General features: G+C 41.0%; 1 protein-coding gene across 3 annotated transcripts in view; it reads left to right on the forward strand.

Annotated features, from left to right (window-relative positions):
* The first annotated feature begins 191 nt into the window (after nucleotides 1-191).
* The window catches only part of glra1 (glycine receptor, alpha 1), a 119,651-nt gene continuing 98,639 nt past the window's right edge, over nucleotides 192-21,203 (forward strand). For 2 of the 3 annotated variants that reach the window (XM_004552061.4, XM_004552062.4), the window contains exon 1: nucleotides 192-1,472. In XM_004552061.4, coding sequence (XP_004552118.1) covers nucleotides 1,402-1,472 — 71 coding nt within the window. In that variant the 5' untranslated portion in view covers nucleotides 192-1,401. The remainder of the gene's footprint in view (nucleotides 1,473-21,203) is intronic. The other variant, XM_004552063.4, reaches the window with a different exon arrangement.

Consider the following 21,203-nt stretch of genomic DNA (forward strand, 5'->3'; position numbering starts at 1 on the left):
GGTCTGCACGCTCAGTCTTTAGTAAGTTCGCTGATATTTCCTCAGGGGATCCACGTATGAGGGGCAGAAGCTCATACCCAGCTAGTGACACCTCCCCCAGCCAGTCATCGGCGTCCTTCAGCCCCGCGCAGCCCAATGGGGCACGCTGTGGGCGTGTCCGTGCGCGGTGAGGGGCTTTTTCGGAATTTGGTAAATGACTGCAGCAAGAAAGCAGACCAGAGCGCACGAGGCTGTGTCCGCCTCCGTGTTTCACCTCCGTGCACGTGTGTGCGCACTCTCTTCCGCCATGGAACGGGTCCACACGAGTCGGCGAGCACGTTAACGACACTCCGACGGGATTGCTTTTTGTTCTTTCTCTCGGTTTAGCGGAGCTGGTGTTCCGGTGCTGGTACTGGGGCGGGAGCGCAGCGGCGGCCGCCGGTGAGTCTCCAAGTTGAGCGGCAGCGGACAATGGGAGCAGCCGAGCCGGGCTGCTGCAGAGACCGCTACTACTACTGCTCACCCCGGGGAGCCGCCGCCGAGCAGCAGGAGGAGGAGGAGAGGGAGAAAAGGAGGCACACCTGCTCCACCTGCAGACCCTCCTCTCCGAGCAGCAGCCCCGTGCGGGTCCGGGACGTGTGTAGGATGTGGGTGAGGAAAGCTGCGGCTCTGTCCTCGCGCTGGATTTGGGGAATATAAAGCGCACGTGCACTCTTCTCGAGCCCTCCTGAGAGCGTGAGCCTCCCGCAGACCCACTGCTGAAGGAACCGGAGGGGATGTGTTTCGTTCCCGCTGTCGGCGCCGCGGACCGCACGCGCTGGACTTTAGAGTGATTGGATGTAACTGTGGCTCAGTTGACAGGATCCCGTGATCTCGTCTCGAGACCCCCACCCACCCCCTTCTCTCCCCCCTGTTCTTCCCCCCTTTCCCTCCCCTCCCGAACCAGAACCCGGATGAGCTCCGTACCCACTGCCCGCCTCTGTCCGTGGTCCTGAACACAGTCTCCTGGCGGATTTAGTGGATTGTTCCCCCCAAAAAACCCTCCTGCGTGGAGGCGTGAGAGCGGACATCAGCATGATTTCATGGAGACTGAGGTCATGAGCATCCCGCGGCTCGGCACCGGCGACTCCGGGATCTGAAACCCACACACACAGAGACACACACACACACACACACACACACACACACACACACACACACACACAAAAGGTGGAACATTTTCGGTTCACCTTGGAGGTCATAAACCAGAACCGCGACCCCCCCTCCCCTCTCACCCTCATCTTCCTTCTTCTCTTCTTCCACTAAAGGCTTTTTTTGGTCTTTTTTTTTTTTTTTTTGGAGGGGACTTCATCCTCTCCAGAGCGTGACTCCCCTCCTCCCCTTCCCACCACCTCCACACACTCCCCCTCCCCTCTAAACAAAATGAGACTGGCAAAAATGTGCCGACTAAACGTGCTGGGGATCTATTTGTGGCAAACGGTTGTGTTTTTCAGGTAAGCAGAAGCATGAAATGGACTTCATGAGTGCAAAATAACGACGTGTGTGTCATTGCTTTTCAGAAAATGGAAAATATGAATTTGCATTTTTATTGCTTTGCAGCCCTACTGTTGGGCGGGGGGAGGGGGGCGTTCATGTGCAAACTTATGAAAGTTGTGTTCGGGTTGCGTGTCTCATTGCTCTTGAGCATGTAAAGGAAGTTGAATTAAGTTGCAGTGAATCCAGACAGGACGGTAAAAGAGGAAACAGCGACCACTAGCGGGCGATGTGTGTTTATGGTGTCAGCGGTCATGTTTGGGGGAAAGGAGCCTGTCGGAGTCACGTGCTCTCTGACAGTCATGTTAAAGCAGGTGTTGCTCATAGCAGACAGTATGTGGAGGGGACATGGTGAGGTTTGTGAATACCTCAAACGGCTCGGAGCAGCCTTGTATCCTGGAAATCCACATTCCCATTTGTCTCACTGGTTCAATAAGACAATCGCTTATTGTGAGTTTTCTTCTGTCATTAACAGACATCCAGTAATCGAGCTCCTTGTACATAATACAGCCAAAGAGGAAAAATGTAAGGACACTGTTTCTGTTGATGGGATAAAACATATTCAGAGACAGTACTTTGTCAGCCATTCAATGCAAACATATTTTTCATGTAGATCTCCAGGTCATCTCCAGGCCGGCTCCCTGTTTGTCATTGTCCCCCTTTCACAAACCTGCTAAATGTACCTGACCAGAACAGGAAGTGGGAGCCATTGTTTTGGTGATGCAGATGATGAAACTCTGTCAGCTGATGACATGGAGGTGACGATGCTCAGATGGGTTTTTTTTTTAGATTGAACAGTTTTACTGGGGCTGAAAAACTTCAAATCAGTCTTCACCCTCCATTATATAATCATTATTATTTGAATTACTGCTTTGGAAGTATTCTTGACCAGATGACCAACACAGATTTTTTTTTAGGTTGCCAAGATGAGTCCAATTGTATAGAAGTCTATGAGAGTCTACTGCTCTGTGAGCTCAGTAAAAATGGTCTCAGCGGCTGGTTTCAAGTCTTATTCAATGCAACTACATATTCATTCTCCAAATCCCGTAGATGATACAGTAGTTTCTGCAGACAGTTGTGCAGAGCAGAAGTATGAAGCGCCTTAACTGGTGGAAAACACAAGAAGTGCTTCAAACTGCACTCTACTTTCCAATGTCACAGTTAAACGAGCCGGCTTTCTGATTCTGTGCAGCATGTTGGAAACTGAAAAGGAGCCTATTTATAGTTACCAGCTGTTTCTTCCAATTTACGCTGAATGCATATTATAATATTATCTCTCACTATTATTTGCTAACGTGTTTGGGTCCTGTGCGCGTTCCCAGCCTGCAGGTTCCTGCACGTTTCGTTTTATTGCATCACACGTGGATCTCATTTCCCTGCACGTCGCCTGGATTTCATTATGTCGAGTATCACTAGTGTTTTTCTACCTGCTGCAGTGACTACTTTCCAGTGAATAAGGCGGCCATTTACCGTGAGGGACATGGTGCTTTTGTAGGAGGGGGCTGCAGGAGTTTTGCATTCAGTGCACACTGTTTAGTTAATGAAGCAGAGTTGGGATATTGCCGTCTCAGCTCCTCACGCCTGGACTCTGCAGTTCCCTGCTTAATTGATATCTCTTTCCTCCATCCTGACCCACACACCCCCCCACACCTCATTCCACATTCAGCCTCATTACTAAACATTGATTAGCCCGTCAATGGCTGGGGCCAGACCTGATGAATACACATTTAATGCCTGCACATATCTCGCTCACTCACTGGCTCTGTCCACACTCGTAGTATTCATCAAACAGGCAGCAGAGGAGAGCTAGGAATTTAGATTGGACCTGCAGGAAACATTCATCTAACGACCTGTTTCATCTTGCATTAGGCTCAAATCCGAGATAATGTCCTTTTTCCCTGAAAAAGTCTCCTTTTTTAAATCTAATCAGTTGCCGTTTTTAAGAAAATTGGGACTAAAATGTTTTGGAAGAAACTATTTTACTTTATCAGTGGCAACAGCAGCTACAACTGTAAACCCGTGAAGGTTTGTCCAATCTAAGATTCAGTCATTCCTCATCTCATGAACAATTCGTTGTTTATATTAGGAAGGTTCTAGAAATGACAGTCAGTACCAACACAGCGTAGCTCGGATATTAATGTGGACAGTCGGCACAAAATCTATGATAGAAAATATTTTTTTTTAAAAAGGATTAAAGACTCAATCAATAAACACATTTTAAATGAAAGTATAAACAGTCTGTTTAAAGCGCACAGGAACATTTGCTGTCCAAGTTTCCTACATAAAAAGCAAATTCATGCAACAAAAGATATATTTAAAATAATAAATGATACTATTAGTCTATACTTCATCCAGAGCAGCTTCAGATTATTCACATTAATTGAACTGCTACTGTGGATGAGAAAGTGCAGTGCTACATTATCAGCCAACGCTTGTTATCTCATTGCTTCAATAAACTGTGCAGGTGCAGCGCATGAACAAATACCTATTAATTAACATTATCATTAGTAATAAAGTCATGCTTCACTTATACTAGAGCAGAGTCAAAGAGCCTATTCATTGGCTACAGCTGTCAATCAAACCTTAAAAATAATGTAAACTAATAAGTTATTGTTTGTATATGTATGGTGTCTGCATAGTTGTTATGAAGGAATTAGAGATGTATGGAACTGAGTCACTGCTGGAGCCCCAGCTGGACGTTTGAGAAACTGCAGTTTAAAGGTAGCAGTTTAAATAGCTCATGTAGTAAAAGTACAACATACTGTAAATGTCCACAGTAAGGCTAACATTTCAATCTGTTATTCTGTCTCTTGAGTTACAGGTTTATCAAAATCATTTAGGGTTCGTATTCTGTCATCACAGTAATCTCATAGAGATGCTGAGCTACTGCTGAAAGCTCATTCATAATTTCTTGCAGCACATTTTAGGACAAACTGCATGAAGTGAGCTGTAAATTTTGGATTCAAGCAAAGAGATTTATGCCCGGGGTATGTTCTTAATATTAAATAGCAGAAAAGAAAATGCCAACAAACTGATAAACAATATTCTCACATATAACCCTCAAAAAATACTTGTATTTTTATTCTTCTATCAGCATCACTCCATCATTTAACCCCAATAACAAAAATATATTTCCCTTTAATTTCTTGATTTCTGTATGGAAAGGAGCTCAGAACCTCCAGCAATGTTGCTGTGCGTTACCCATGAACGATCACACCGTATCTGAGCCTGAATCGCTGGAACAGACTTAAAGTGCACGAGCTGAACATCACGTGCTCCTCAGTCCTGCGGCACATCGTCTGCTTCTATTGACCGCTCGAGCAGGAACGATTAATCAAACGGGTCAGTGCTGCATTTAGAGAATGCCAACGCACAAACCAGCAGGGAATGCCAATCAGTCACTCACAGTGATTGACAGGCATCGAAACAGCCGCCGACATGTCTGCCGTATTGGTTTTCTACCAGGTGGGAGGTCGTTGGAACAGCAGAATCTTATAGGAAGCTTTGGGGACGGCTGTCCTCTGTCCACACATATCGATGTGTTTATTTTTACAAAAGGAGAAGCTAATCATCCTAAAACTGGAACATGGAACAAACTGGAACAAACATACGTTTGTCATGAAGTCTTCTCGAGGGAAATTTATTTATATTTGGTTTCAGATGCAGTTATACAGTTATTTGTGATCTTAAAGGTGTGCTGGAGCAGGAAAAAGAGAATTAGATGCCTCTCTGTTGACAGTTTAGTTATTTAAAGCCAATCAAGCATCGGGGGTAATTTGCAGGAAGGGTCACTCAGTTTTTTTATGGCTTCATTTGCTGAATCGCTGCTGCAACAAATAAAGCACCTTCAGGTTTTCAGCTTCTTAGAGAAACAAACTGCATCCCTTTATTTTTTTGATCAGCTGCACATCTGCCTCCCTATGATAACACAGACTGATCACCTCCGTTGTTTGCGGGTGCTTGCACGTGTCGTTATTATGTACAAAAGCGCCAGCCTTCAGTCTCTATCCTGAATGAAATGTGCAGAGTGACCTTTTCCTCTGTACATTTCTATTTTCAATAAAAATCTTTTTTTAAATGGAAACATGAGTGGAAACAGTCACCTGCTGCTTGAAGGTAACCTTGAGCTGGCCTTGACGAGGCGGCTGTATGTCGGGATCTCTTCTCTTTGGGAGCGGGACGTACTCCGACCTGCTCACCTCCTTCATGTCTCAGAGTAAATTAAATCCGACTCTGTCAGTTCATGAAATAAATTGATGTTGAAATCTGGCAATTTAGAGAAGGTCATTCGATGGCTTTCTTAAGTGATTTCAGGCAGCGGATGTCAGACTGATATTAAATTGAAGTATTTTAAAGGGGTGGAGTGGAAACTAGGAGAGGAGGGACATTTTAAAGAGGACAAACTGACCTCGGTGGTTTGTTCATTAAATGAAAGGTCAGCTTTCACGTAGATGGCCAGAAAAACAAATCCGTGACAGAATGACTTGCACGAATGTCATGTTACCTGGAGTGATATTTCACTTCAGTCTAGTTCTGGCTTTCATTAGCTGTGTAAGTGTTGTGACTCAGTGCCGGCTGTCATCTGTATTTACAGTCACATTACAGACCTCCCTGCGAGTTCCTATAACAAATTCTGATTCTGTCTAAGAACTTAAAGCATGAAGAGAAAATGAACGTCTGCCTGGGTTCAAGTTCAAGGTCGAACTTGAAGTGAAAAAGACGAGATGCACCGTTCATGAATATAATGTACATTTAAGTGGATACTTAACCTGATAAATGTGAATTAGATGCAGTTTTGACTCTCACTAAAATTCTGATGCAAATACATTTAGACCATTGGGACCTATTTTATTTTCTAATATTCCAGCAAAAGTACGTCTTTGTGCTGATGATACTGTCATATAAACACATGCTCCCTCCAAGTTCTTGTGCAGACAGCACAAGAACTTCAGACTGCATTTCACTCATTTCAAACTGCTTTGCTGCAGTTAATTAATTATTTAAAATTCATGATCTTCATGTATCCATGCCCACCACTGATGCTATTATGTTAAACACTTGTGTTTAACAAAAGAAGGAGAAACATTACATATAGGCTGTTCTGCTGCAGAAAAAAAGTGCAAAGCAAAAATCCAACCCTACCATGTCATGTTGATCAATATTATTCCAAAGAACACAACATTGACTGGTTAAGAAGACTTAATTTTTTTTTCTTGCTTATTCCTAAGGATTACAGATTTGGTTTAAATAAATCAGTGAACGGTGTTGGAACACTCTGAAAAATTAAAAGGATTAAAGAGGCAATCAATAAAAACATTTTAAATAAAATTACAGAAACTATTTACCGGTAAGTGAAATATATTAATTGGAGGTCCTAACAGTCTGTTTAAATGAACATTTAATGTCTAACTCCAATTTTCCTACATGCAGAGCAAATTCATGCAACTTTAGACCGTTGGTCGTTAAGTAAAACCAAAAATGCAAAAGATATATTTAAAATAGTAAATAATACCTTTAGTCTATACTTCATCCAGAGCAGCTTCGGATTAGCATTAGGATTCAACTATATTGTCATTACACATGTATAAATACAGGGTAATACAGTGATTATTCACATTAATTGAACTACTAACATGGATGAGATGGTGCAGTGCAACGTTATCAGCCAAAGAGTATGCAAAACAAAAATCCAACCTTACCATGTCATTTTGATTTATATTATTTAAAGAAATACGTCATTGACTGGTTAAGAAGACTTGATTTTTTAAAACTTATTCCTAATTCTTTCCTAATTCCTAATTTTTTGGTTTAAAGAAGTCATTGAATGGTGTTGGAGCACTCTGAAGTAAAGACAAAGCTTCATATTTATCAAACAGATTTTTTGTATCATTACAGGATTTTATCAAAATATTGTAGACTGCACTGCAACCCAGAATGTCCCCCTCATGTTTCCTTTTGTACTTAAGAGAGAATTCTGTGAAAGATAAATAATAAACTACCAGAGAAAGCAGATGTGTGACACTTGGGGTCATTTCGAGCATAAAATAAAGCGTGTTTCCACTTTTTACCCAGAATTGTTGTCCAGGATCTCCCAGGGGTTCGTTCTGATTTGACTTCCACAGCAGATCCAAAGATGAAGCAAATTAGTCTGCTGACATATCAAAAGCACAAAAGCCTCAAATTGCCTCTGAATGTTGCAAACTGCAAAATTGGACATCAAAAACTGAACCTTGCTGTCACTCACACAATAAAATCTCCTCCATCCTGATTATTTTCACCTTTGTTCTACAAGCTAACAGTAACACAAAATGAAGGGATCAAACTATTTGATGGCACACCGTTGGGCTTTCTTTTCCGAGTTGGGAATGCTCCCATAAAATCTATTGGGTGTATTAAACATCAGCAATTGATAGTGAAGGATGGGAGTGAACAAAGGAGATTATCAGCTTTAGCTGCTGCAAACTGCTGCACATAATTCAGGATTCAATAATCCTCTTTTGATCCCCAGAGGGACAAAGATGTCTTTTATGCCTTCCTGCTGTGAACTTGGTCATTAGGGTTCACAATTCAGGGATGGGGTCAGACCTGGAGCAGAGCAGGCGGGGTGAGATTTGCACTAGAGCACTGCCAAAAGCAGTCCTAGAAATCATCCCTTGTCAGTTAGCATACTCACTGCTCAGCCGAATTAAAGCAACTGTTTCATTTATGCGTCTGCCCTCAGGGTGTTTCTTTGTTCGTAGCCGATATTTATTACTTGCATCTCCTTTCATAACAAATCATAACATATATATTTTTCTCCTGTGATCAATTTCCCTGAGTCGTCTAACAAAAAACAATCGACTTCTCTGGTGGAGTTCACCTTCATCTGCAATAATGAACTTCTGGGCAGGTTCATTTCCAAAACTTGATATATGATAATACATTATTGATCAGCAGACAGTGACAGATTTTCACCATAACTAACAGAGTACATTATCAATGGCCTCTCAGAGCTGTAACTGAGTTAAAGCAAAGGTGAATTCCTGGAAATGTCGGGAGCTGCTGTGCACTTCTGAAATTAAAGTGCTGCTGGACGATGGCAGAAGCTGTTGATGAGAGAGGAGCGTTTCTGAAGAGTTTTTTCTGACTTAGAACTCGGTTTAACGACCACTTTGGCAAATGCTGCTCGTTCCTTTTGCGATGGGTTTAGTAGACGGAGAATATATGACAACCAGGATGTGTTTTCACAACCTTCAGATCTGAAAATGAAATCCTATATTTATTTTAAATTTTAAATAAAAAAGGGAAGATGAGCATTTTACAGTCCTGCTGAATGGAGCATTAAAGTTCTACATCATGTTTAAAACATAAAAATGACTTGAATGTGACAGTAAGATAGTAAGAGATAATGTAAAGAAAAAAAAAGAAAATATTAGAAAAAGCACTGATAAGGCTTCCTTCTGTGGTAGTTATGTGCAAGTTATGTCCAAAGTATCATGACTACGTGCATTTTAAACACAGCAGCTCCTGATGGGAATCAAACGCACAACCTTGCTTTGCCTTTGCTGAACTTTAACACATTCTCGTACATTTGTGAATATCAAACACAGACTGCTGCATACAGCCACAGCATCCTCAAACCTGACTGTTCACAAGCACATGGCCTGAAACCAGAACACGTCAGTACCAACAGCCTCGTGCTGTCTTCACATCCTTCATCCTAGACCAAGGGTGTCCAACTCCAGGCCTCGAGGGCCCGTGTCCTGCAGGTTTTAGACGTGTGAGCTGATTTAAATGGCTAAATGACCTCCTCAACATGTCTCGTAGATCTCCAGAGGCCTGGTAATGAACTAATCGTTTGATTCAGGTGTACTGACCCAGGGTGAGATCTAAAACCTGCAGGACACTGGCCCCTGAGGCCTGGAGTTCCCCACCCCTGTCCTAGACTAAAAAATGAACTCCATGCAAGTGTGAAAACCACACGTCAGTCTGATGTTGTTTGATATGAACATTAAAATGCTGAATGCTTAAACATCTAGGGTACGACGTGTTTGCTGGGCGAGGCAGCCTATCTGTTAGTGCCAGGGAAGCGAGCAGCCCTTTGCTTTCCCGAGTGTTACTAAACGCCAGGATGAGATCAATTAGGGATTCGGGTCTTCAGAGGCTTTAAGAACATAATGAGGAACACTTAGGGCTAATGATTGGAGTCTTGCATTAGCCCACACCTCTCCTTTGCTCTGGCGTTTCTCTCTGCTCGCTGTGTGCATATGAGACACCGACGCTGGGCAACTCAGCTGTTTTTCCTTCTCCTCTGCTGCCTCAGCATTGGCCGCAGCTCTCCACAGCAGCACGGGCCAGCGCTGATCTGAAATAATTAAAGCAAATCCCGACTTTGATCACGGAGAGCCGGAGAAGATTAGGCGCGGGTTGTGTGCCACTTATATCAGCTGACTGTGAGCCTCTTCGGTCCTCGTGGCCCTGTTCCAACTATAGACGGGTATGTGTTTACATATCAAACAGCCGTGACAGAAAGAACCTCTGAGGCTGAAATAATAATACTTACAGTAAAGATACAGTCTGCAGTATTAGACCATTGTTTACTGTGGTACTGTTAATATCAGAGTAAATGCCTTGGACATGATTTTTTGTTTCCTTTAGAACTTTGTAGAGGACACTTTCTGGTGATGCTTACGTTATGGGAAATGCAGGATGCATGTTGTTCATCTGTTACTGCAAGTTTCAAATGCTTGTGATAACTGTGCTGAATATCATTTATTGTAATTTCTGGTGTCTTTGCCAGGACTCTCTTGAAAGGTGAGCCTTTTACCTGGATAAAAAAGTGATATATATATATATATATATATATATATATATATATATATATATATATATATATATATATTAGTCTGAGGGGTGAAATGATCATTTTGAGTTAAATGCAGCTGAAATATATCAAATCAAATGTTATATATAAAATAACACTTTTATTGCTGTTGACAAAATAGCTTTTATTTTGGAAAGAGCCATTTCTCTGTAATAAACTCTCTTTTCCACAGATAAGTGATTTCTCCATCGGATACATTTATTTTTTTTATTATTTTGATGTTTCAGCAACATTTAATTTAAAAACTGTACTTTCGAGTTAAAAGAAATATTTATAATTTTAATAACTTAAAATAGGCATGAACATTTTTTTGTATCAAAAAAATATCGAACCGTGACACCAAAGTATTGAAAACGAACCGAACTGTGAATTATATATATATATATATATATATATATATATATATATATATATCTTTTATACTTTTATAACAAAATTACATAGAAAATATACATGTAAACATGTAAATACTGAATACTCAAATAAATGATAAATAAATACTGTAAAATACTCAAAGCCATTATTTATTTGAGTAGAGCTCTCAGTTTATACAACAAATACCTAAAACTATTAAAACAAACGTATGAATGTGTCTAGAGTGTCACCCTGTTGCTGTGCACGTTGTCTCAGTGCAGGGCTGTCAGTGTTGTGGAGCTATAAAAAACACGAGCAGCACCTGTGCATGTCTTCCTTCTTCTGTGGTGCTGAAGCTGTCACGCAGTCCAGCAGAAGGACTTTTACAAGCCAGGCAGACAGCATTATGTAGATATTATTAGAAAAGGCGCTCCGTGGTAGCTCACACCTGGAGTCTCTGTCTCCAACATGAGAAATTAAGGCCAAAATAGTCAAGCGTCCACAGCAGAGCTTGCTTCTAATTGTGTGTGTGCTGTATTATCCTCGTGCCAGGCTGTAGTGGCTGTGCCTGGTGAGATGTCAAGTGTCCACAGACATCGACGCCGGCTCCTCGAGCCTTAATGCATTTTTCCTGATTCTGCCTGCAGTTCAGTCAGTCAGACAGGTAGGTGGAACATTACGTTTGCTGGGTTATTCATAGAAACAGAATATCTACACATTCAGTGTGGAGAGCCTGTAATGACATTAAAGCAGGTGGGTTTTTAAAAGGACTCATCTGATCTGTTCGCCCAAGCGTTTATGCAAATGGGGCAGACACCTGGCAGATGTTTGGACTCGATGAATATGTATTTTGTGGAGCAACAGAAAAAGACATATTCAAAACGCACCTTTTCTCTCAGTGTGTTTGGGAAACGGGTCAGTTTGACTCTGTTTTTCAGTGACACACGTAACTTGCGTAACTTTTAATATTAAAATTTTGGGGTTTGAGCTGAATAATAATTATAAGATGAGCAGACTCAAACAAATGGTGAGCATAGTGTCTGCTGAGAACACAAGAATACTGAGATGAAGGGTCCAGTTGTTGATCTCAGGCGTTTTACTCCCATCATCAGGTTTTAATTTCAGTTTTGCAATAAAAATGGCATGCATGGGAGAAGTGCTAATTGTCTTACACAGAGTGCACCACAGAGAGGTATATTGCACAGCTGCACTGGGATCAGACAGGGGTAAGGGGAAAATGGGGACAAAGAGGACAGGTTTACATAAAGGGGGACAACTCTGTGAGGCTCAAATCAGGGAGCAAGTGTCCCGCTGAGCTTGGATTACAACCATAGCTGCTATGAGTCTGGACCTTTAAACATCAGGTTCCAGCTGTGTGATAACTGCTGATTATTCTTTTCTCGCCTGCGGATCGTCCAGGGATTTAATGAAACCTTTGTTTATTCACATATTTCAAAAGCTGAGGGCTCAGCAGTCTCAGAAAACCGAGCTTAGGCGGCCATTTAAGGAGGCAGCTAGTGTCTTTATCTATGGGGCGGGCTGGTTTGATCCCTGGCTCCTCCAGTCTGCATGTCAGTGTCCTCAGGCCAGATACTGAGCCTCGAGTTGCCCCCGATGCATCCATCACAGTGTGTGTGAATGTTCGGGAAGGCACTTAGGCATAGATATGGGTTTGTGTGTGTGTGTGTGACTGAGTGAATGAGGCTGGTACTAAAAGCACTTTTAGGGCTCAATTAGAAAAGTGCTGTATGCGTAAGAGTCCATCTCTTTAAGTAAGGAGAAGCAAACAAAGATGAATCAAAAGGGGACGGTCCACAGACTTCCAAAATTGTTCCACAAAACCAAAAGTTCATTAGTTAGAAACTTTATTGTTGACCTGCTTTTCCCATTTAATTTCATGTCATGCAGGAAACACTAATCCTGCCTGTAAAATGAGCATAAAATGTATAGACGAGATAATGTAAATCAATCAAACTCTTTATCCCTCAGGGGGAAATTCAGAGCACAGCATCAGCACATTAACCATCACAGCACTGAGCTGACATCCCACTAAAATCACAGACTCTGTCATTTCAGCTCCTCAAGTTTTCTACAGGGATCATGTTTTGAGTGTCTCATATGTGTGTTTCCTTTATCTATAACAAATATTTCTAATTTTCTAAAATGTTATATTGTCAGTGGTATTGGTTTTCAAATATTTGTATGCAAAAATGACTTTAAAAACACAAACTGTACAAACCAAGTTACATTTATCACTTTTTCTATGATTTAAAAACTAAAAAATGTAAAAGTTCACATATATACAGCACATAATGTGAATTTTAACTGCTCTGTGATCACCAACAAAATCATTGTGTTTTTTTCATACTTTGTTACAATTTAACAAACATTTGAAAATATGCTATATTTGTGCAGAAATGCTTGAAATATTACTGAAAAATCTGAAAACAAGAGTCTGATTATGGAATAATTAACAGCAGAATGATCATTGAAATCAAAGTCTATAATTTAATACACATACATATGTCTTCAGGGTCAGAAATGACACTTATGTTAAAGCATTGAACAGTTATAGGAGACGTAGATTCAACTGCAAGTAAACAACAAGAAATGAAAAATCACATAGAAATATCACATTCACTCTCTGTATACAGCAAACCAGTCAGTCGATCAGTTTTTAAATGTTTTTACAGAATCTGTTGATATTATTTTTACTCTGTCAGAAATCCCCCACAGCCCACACTTTGTGCCGTAACAATTACACAATCTGGAACTTGATTATTCTCTAGTTTAAGGTCAACAAAACCAGACTCCCCCTCGAAGAGTTCACAGTTTCAGTGTAATTCAGTGTCACCTCACGCTACACGTCCGGGAAAAATGATCTTTGTGTCAATGGCACGCTGGTGTAATCTGTGACTAATCTGGTTGTCATCAGCCGAGCTCTGTGCGCGTTCACCGCTAATTTGGAAGCATTTCACACGGGTCTTATGCTTTTATTGTATCATCTGTGCGACGAGGGCCATGCCCAACAACAGAAATTTGTTTTTCTCTAAGAGCTTGATCCGATCTCACTCCCACCGGCCGTTGTTGTAAAGAGGATTAAGCGCCGATTCGTCACATTGCTGCAGGAATTATCGGCACAGAGATAATCTTTGATCCACCTAATTTGTTGTCACTGAGAACAGAACTGGATGTGTGACGGGTCTCAGAGTCCTGATGTCTTAATAATAGTAATGGATTGGATTTATATAGTGCTTTTCAAGGCACTTTACAGAACTGTTCATTCACTCTCACATTCACACACTGGTGGAGGCAGCTACAGTTGTAGCCACAGCTGCCCTGGGGCAGACTGACAGAAGCGAGGCTGCCATATCGCGCCTTGATATGGCAGCCTCGCTTCACCCTACTGGCCAACACCAGTAGGGTGAAGTGTCTTGCCCAAGGACACAACGACCAGGACAGAGAGCCCAGGACAGAGAGCCCAGGAATCGAACCGGCGACCTTCCGGTTACAGATGTGCTTCCCAAGCCCCTTAACCACGGTCGTCTTCTCATTGATTGGCACTGCTTCATTACAGTTTTTGGGAGATGCCATTATCGTCGTTGTCCACAGGCGTTCTGACGAGTTCTCTGAACTGTCGACACTTACAGACGATCATCAGCTGACCGCACATGCTTTGTCATTCAGTCATGTGACTATTTCAACAGGAAAGCAACTTTTAAAAAAGACAATAAGTACAACAGGGTGGAGAATTAGTGTGATTTGAGCTCAGCAGTCACAGTAATCTCAGATCATGATATCAGTTATCATAATCATACAATCATACGTATTCATTTTAACAAGAGGTATTTAATTAAAGGGGGATTTCACAGAGTTTCACCAGCGAGTGTGAGATCACATTCTTGTACCAAGTGCTAAGTTCAGGGACCATTATATTTATACAGCACCAAATCACAAGTCACTTTATACTGTAAGGTAAAGACCCTACAATGTTCATGAGCTTAAAAATGTCATCACTTTAAAATGTGATCAATGTGTAAACAAAAAGGAAATATACTGTGGCACTGCCTAAATAAGCTAAATCGCACCAACTTGTGGGGTCGGTTATGTTGACTTGTTTAAGAGTACGTGAGGAGGATGAGTCATATTAAATGTACTTTATATAGATTCTGTCATGGCCGGCGGGAGCTGACTGTGTGTTGCCTGAATAATGGATGTGGAGCATAACTTGGAAAAAATTAGTCATAAATAGTCAACAGGGACAAGAAACATGAACATAACCTGAGCAGAATCGTGAAAGGTTTAATCATGATGTGACGTGGTGGGTAAATACACAGACTATCCAACAAGGACAGAATGAAAACACACAGACTAAATACACACAGGAGGTGATCAGGGGAAGTAGAAACACATGGGGAAAGAGCTGACACAAATTAATATCATGACGATGATGAAAAGTAACACTAAGCACAATGAACATAGAAACAAGACTTCCTACCGGGACATAACGGAACGTCGACATGACATGAGCTTGACAACATGAAACATGGTTTAGAAGCACGAACCAACAAGAGAGACCTAAACACAGGGGTACTGAAAGTAAAACACTGAGGACAAGATAGACCCTATAATACAGAGAACAGGAGCACACTCATAACTAAGAATACACAGAAAAACCTAAACTAGAATTAAAACTTAAGGCGACCTGATAATAGTGCTAGAACTTAACATCCTTTCAATATGCCTAAGAAATCACAAATACAACAACAAAGTCAAAGTGCTGGGTCACAAACCCAGCCCCTGACAGATTCAGATTTACTGACCAAGTGTGTGTACACATACAATGAACTGAGCTCCCACTAGTTCTTTGCTCTCGGTGTAAATAACAACATGTACAGCTTATTTATGGTTCAGAGTGCAAAGATGTTGGAATATATGGATAATTAGTTACTATATGTCTACTATATGTAACCTGTAGTTTGGCACATTTTACCATAAAAAAGGTTCTAAACCTTAACCTAAACCTAAAAGTTTACTTTGCGTACTCTTATGTGTCGAGAGCCGTCTCAGGTTTTGTGCTACATACACCACAGTTTACAGCAACGCTGTTTTCTGGCATCAGATCCACAAACCTGAACGTCAACACTGACCTGAGCCATTAATGATGACAAGACACTCAGCCGTGCTGTCTCTTTACTGGCCAAGCTTTTGCATTAACGATCCTGTGAGTGTCTGAATAAAATCTGTTAAATAACACAAGCATGCACAGAGTTACTCAGCAGTAGCCAAAAATACAGATGGATTGGTAGAAGTAAGAAAACTTAAAATGGTATCGATTAAGATAAAGCACTAATTTAAATTAGTCCACTGAGGTGGTGCGCAGCATCAAATGTCAGTATGGAAATTAGATTCCACATCATCACTTTGAGCGCAGTGGCATCTTATCGTTGATGAAGTGAAAGGTGACAAAAATGCGTCGGATAAGAGTTTGACTGAGGACAGTGTTGTTCCCATGGAGTTTTCTTCTACTGTCATACAATTCCACAGAGACGATCACATTTACACAAGTGTAAGAATCACAGCCTTAAATCTCAGTTTTGCCTACACTGTGTGCTCAGCCACAATTAGACACAAATATCACTGACAGATCATTAAAGTCAGCTAGGAGAGATATTTGTAGATTAAAAGTTTGTACACTGGATTTAAAATAACCTTCATTAAAAATATATATATAATCAGCGTATTTGCCATTCAGTGCAAAAAACTGCTGCTGTATGATTTTTCATATTACTGAGGTTTGCCAAAAAATTGTACTTGTTGCCCCTGAAAATCTTTAATTTGGCTGAAACAAAAGCAATAAAACTTTAAACTGTTATTTATTGGAAACGTTTACTATGCAGGCAATGAATAACCAATAAATGTTAGAGAAGAGGCTGTTGAACCATGAACCATACTTTTATTTTCTATATCGGTTTTGATTACACTTATTTCACATGGTTTAAATGTGCTCTATTGCATATAAAATATTATAAATATTATCATATTTAATTGGAATACTCTGTAGAGAAAGCACAGACCACTTCACCTTTTAAGAACTTTTTCAGATTCTCTGCAGATTTGTACTTTTCTTTGCTTTCCATGTCTCAAACATCAGATTCTGTCATGCGGCATGTTTGGACAAATATTTATTTTATAAGCTTGGTGTCTGTGTGAAGTTCTTCAACATGCGTGTCCGAGTGTTTCAGATGTGTCATTTCTGCTGTATGAGGCATAACCTTTAAAACTGACTTTTAAATGAGTGAAAATGTCTTCGTGTTATTGGTTATTGATGACTAACAGGCCTGCAGCACTTTTCCAAAGTCCGACGTATGCTGCAGGTGACTCGTGAATCATATGCCAATTCAGAAAGACAGCCATCCCTCTGCTCGCTATAATTGCCCTTAAAAAATGATCATTATTGTCTCTTTGATCTGATCTGATGTGTTTCTCATATATTTCTGTGCATCACATCCTTTCTCTTTTGAATTTCTTTATAAACCGGAGCTTCTGTCGGCATTTTTTCTCAAACGTGACATTTCGGCCATCTGAGACTTTCTTCTGATCAGACTGTAAGGTGTGACACATGTCGACTCTGTGCACTGGCATTTAAAAATTGCAGGCTGGCCAAATTCCAGGGTGTTCAACTAAAGGTCAAAATTCCAGACTTTGAAAGGCCACAGATGGCACAAAATCTTCATGTATCCTGTTCCTAACTGGCCCAAAGTAAGCCTCCATCAAGGTTTGCTCCCAGTGTAAAACTGTGCAGTCTGAATCACGAGGCAGCAGACCGAGTCAAAATCCCCCCACTCAGCCTGCAGGAGATGTCATTCAGTCCCTCCAACTGTAACCGCTGCCTCTGTGTGACTGACGTGTGTCCAGCTAAACCAGGGTGGACACACAGCTTACATAAACTGATGCAGGTTATGTGAGGAAAGGCCAAAAATAAGTTATTTTGTATGTCACGGTGATATTTCCCTTCCCCAGATCATCCTTTTTAATATTTAAATAAACATTCAACATCTTACAGGGAGAGATTTCACACCTTACAAGTCAACAAAATACCAAGAAAGACAGATAAACCTAAAGCTAACAGGCTAGCAGGCTAACACAGCAACATGTCAGGTTAATCAGAAGCCTGGACAAGACTCATAATGTGACACTTACTTAAACCTTTCACTCTGATCATCATCAGTCATGATTCTTCTAATATAATTATCTGTGTTGTGATTTACGATCATTATAATGTCGTCAGCCTCGCCGTCATTTAACAGCAAAGCCCGTCAGAAAAGAAACACGGCCTCATCCTTCATGTATGGCAGTGTGGAAAATCATTAGGGCAAAGAAAACATCAGTGAGGGGACTTTCATACAGTGCCAACGTTTCACATCGCAATTTTTATTTTTTACAATTGTGTTTGATTCATAAACACTCAATTAATACATTTTTATATTCACGTTCCTATAATATTTCTTTTCATTCATTAATTTATTTGTTAACTTCCTGTTTGCATAAAATCACCTGATCACAGTCATGTGACCACTGGGATTCTCTTTAGCTCAGTCACTCTGCAGGTGCTAGCTCTTCAGTCTTTGTAAGTACACCTGTTCCGCCCTGCTTACAGCTCCCAGTCACCTGACACACAGAGGGTAGGAGCTTCTAACAGATAGTAGCAGAAAACTCTGCCTCCCCCTGATCTTCCTTTTAGCCATTCGATTAGCAATCAGCTCTTGAGTTTCACATCAGCAGAAACAGAGATGGTCTCTTTTGATCCTTCGTTGTAGGTGTTTAACTTTTTCCTCGGCTAACTCTGTGTGCAGTTTGGTTGTGGACATTAGTGTCCAGTGCTCAGGTCCACCTGCTGGGATGTGGTGGTCTGGCAGTTGAACGTGTGCAAAAACATGTTTGTGCAGTAAACCTGATCCAGAGAAAGAACAGTGACAGTGCTAAATCTGTAATCACGCGTGGACACGCTGAATAACTGTTAGCAAAGGCATCATTAGTCTTCGGTTGGGGGGTTTCCCGTGTTTATGTGGTTAGGTTTCTTCATCACGGTGATTATCATTCATCAGGCCAACTTATTTCCATCCCTGTCATTAATACTCAGTTATGATCATTATAATGTCATTATCACTGTGAAGATTTATGATTATCAACAACACCGTGAACTACTGTCAGCAATTAACACCACAGACTGATGGAGACTGTGTGTGTGTGTGTGTCATGTGACTCTGCGAGCAGCTTGGCCGGTTACCCAACAGGACGGGATGACCTTAGTGGCTGGTAGCAGTGTAGATGGAGACAGTGTCCAAACTTTCCTTACTGGTCCTTGTCCTAAACACACAAACATTTACAACACAACCACACACTCACACACACTGCTCTCCTAACCCTAACCCCCCCCCCCCCCCCCCCCCCGCATGATTTGTTTTCCAGTGTTTTCACTGAAGAGGGCATGCTGGTTTGTGTGTGTGTGTGTATATTTACTTCATCATCATGCTTGTGTACACATGAGACAAGAACTAGTGAGCGATTTGTCCCTTTCTGTTTTGTTTTCCAATCACGGCTCCATCATAATTCCCGTCTTCTCCAGGCGGACTGCGATTCTGATCAGCAGTTTCCTGATAAAGCGACAGCGCCGGCCGCATTACGTGTTTATGAATTGCTAATGCCACTATTTATCAAGCTGCGCGGCACAATTTACCATATTGGAAGTCATGGTTTGCAGTTTTACATTTAGAAGGTGAGCGTGATCGACTGTATCATCTGTCATTTTAATTTATGAGAGATTAATGCAGCGGCAGCGCACTCCTCCCACACACTCATCAGGAGGTTAAATAATCATCATTCTCACATTTACTGTTCAAACTGTAAGTTTGAAAACAGGAAAGTCACAACAGACCAGCTAATTTAATGACCCTTTGAACTCAGCTAACTCTGAAATGATAAGAAAACAGCCCAAAAAGTCCTGTTGCTGCTGCCCCACTTTGTCGTCTGGACTCGAGTATCTTAGGAAATAATTTTGTCTATATTCAATCATTGATATCCTGAGCTGGGATAAAGTCATGGTGGCTGAAAACGACCGCTGAATGTTTGAGTGCTGTAAAGTGGGAATGTTCCAGCACCAAAATGAATTATTCCTCAGAAGCAAAATCCATAACATCTACTCACTCTGAGAAGGTTTGGTCCGAGTCGATCCGTCATAAAACATGCATGTCATTAAAATTCCCATTAGGCCCTGATTTTATTTATGACCTGTGTTTAGGTTCAGACGTTCAAAGAGGAGTTCGGTCAGCTTGATCGGATACTTGAAATAAAAATAAAATTTAAAAGTCATTAACATTTATTTTTCAGGGACCGGGTACAAAAACAAAGATGAAACATTGCACCAGATTTAGCTACTAGCTAATGTTCATCCACAGTCCCTGAGTAGGTAAAAAATGTATTTTATTATTATTATTTATTTTATTTGTGTTTAGAGAGAAGTGAGATGATTGTAGTCTGACGCAAGCTCAGGAACCACAGTGACGTATAAATATGCTCCCCGTGCAACAGCATGAACCGTATTCACCGTTTTTAACTATTTATATAGTAACAGTTAAACTGTCTGAGTGTTTATTTATTTATTCATTAAAAATCAGGAATCTTTTTTTTTTTTTTTGTAGCAATAATATGATCATTAGAGCGAGTCATGGACCGCTGCTGAACCTGGCCTTAAAACCAGGTTTATGTGCACACGTTGCTCTGATATGATGGATTAAATGAAGCTGAAGGACACTTTTCTACACTTTGAGTGAAAATTAAGAACATTTTAAGCAAAAAGACCAAATGAAGAAAATAATAAGATTAAAATGACAGAGATACACACAGGACCAAAGAGAAGCAAAACAATCCAGTTAGTCTATAAAAATAAAAACAAAGAATGAGTTGATGTACTGATAGAAAGAGAGAGAATACATAAATTAACAAGTAAAGATTATAAGAGGAACTATTTAATAAAACCTAACTAAGGCGTGACTCAGAGCTCTGCGGTGAGTCTTTGTAGAGCTATGATGTAACTACGACATCGTTGTTTAGTCTAGATAGAAGCGCCTTAGATGCGGGGACCTTTTCCCTCCTGGGCACTTGCTCTTTGTTCTGGGCATTCTTTCCGGGGGTCGGACATCTTTGTCCCTCACGTTTTTCCACTTCTTTGTACACTCTGATAGTTTCAGCAATCTCCCTACAGGAACTTTCTGACATGTTTCAGTCCTTACATTGATGCTATGATTATTGTTCCTTCTATTGAAATGATGATGGCTATTCTCTTACTGATAAACTTAAAAACTGCAGGGAAAAGGTAGAAATGCACAGGACGAATCAACGGTGCTGAACAGACGTGCAGTCACATTTCCAGTGAGATGCACATCAGGTTGCGGGGTATGGTTTCAGAGGGGCT

The sequence above is a fragment of the Maylandia zebra genome, linkage group LG2 (genome assembly GCF_041146795.1).
Source record: "Maylandia zebra isolate NMK-2024a linkage group LG2, Mzebra_GT3a, whole genome shotgun sequence".
Classification (NCBI taxonomy): Eukaryota; Metazoa; Chordata; class Actinopteri; order Cichliformes; family Cichlidae; genus Maylandia; species Maylandia zebra.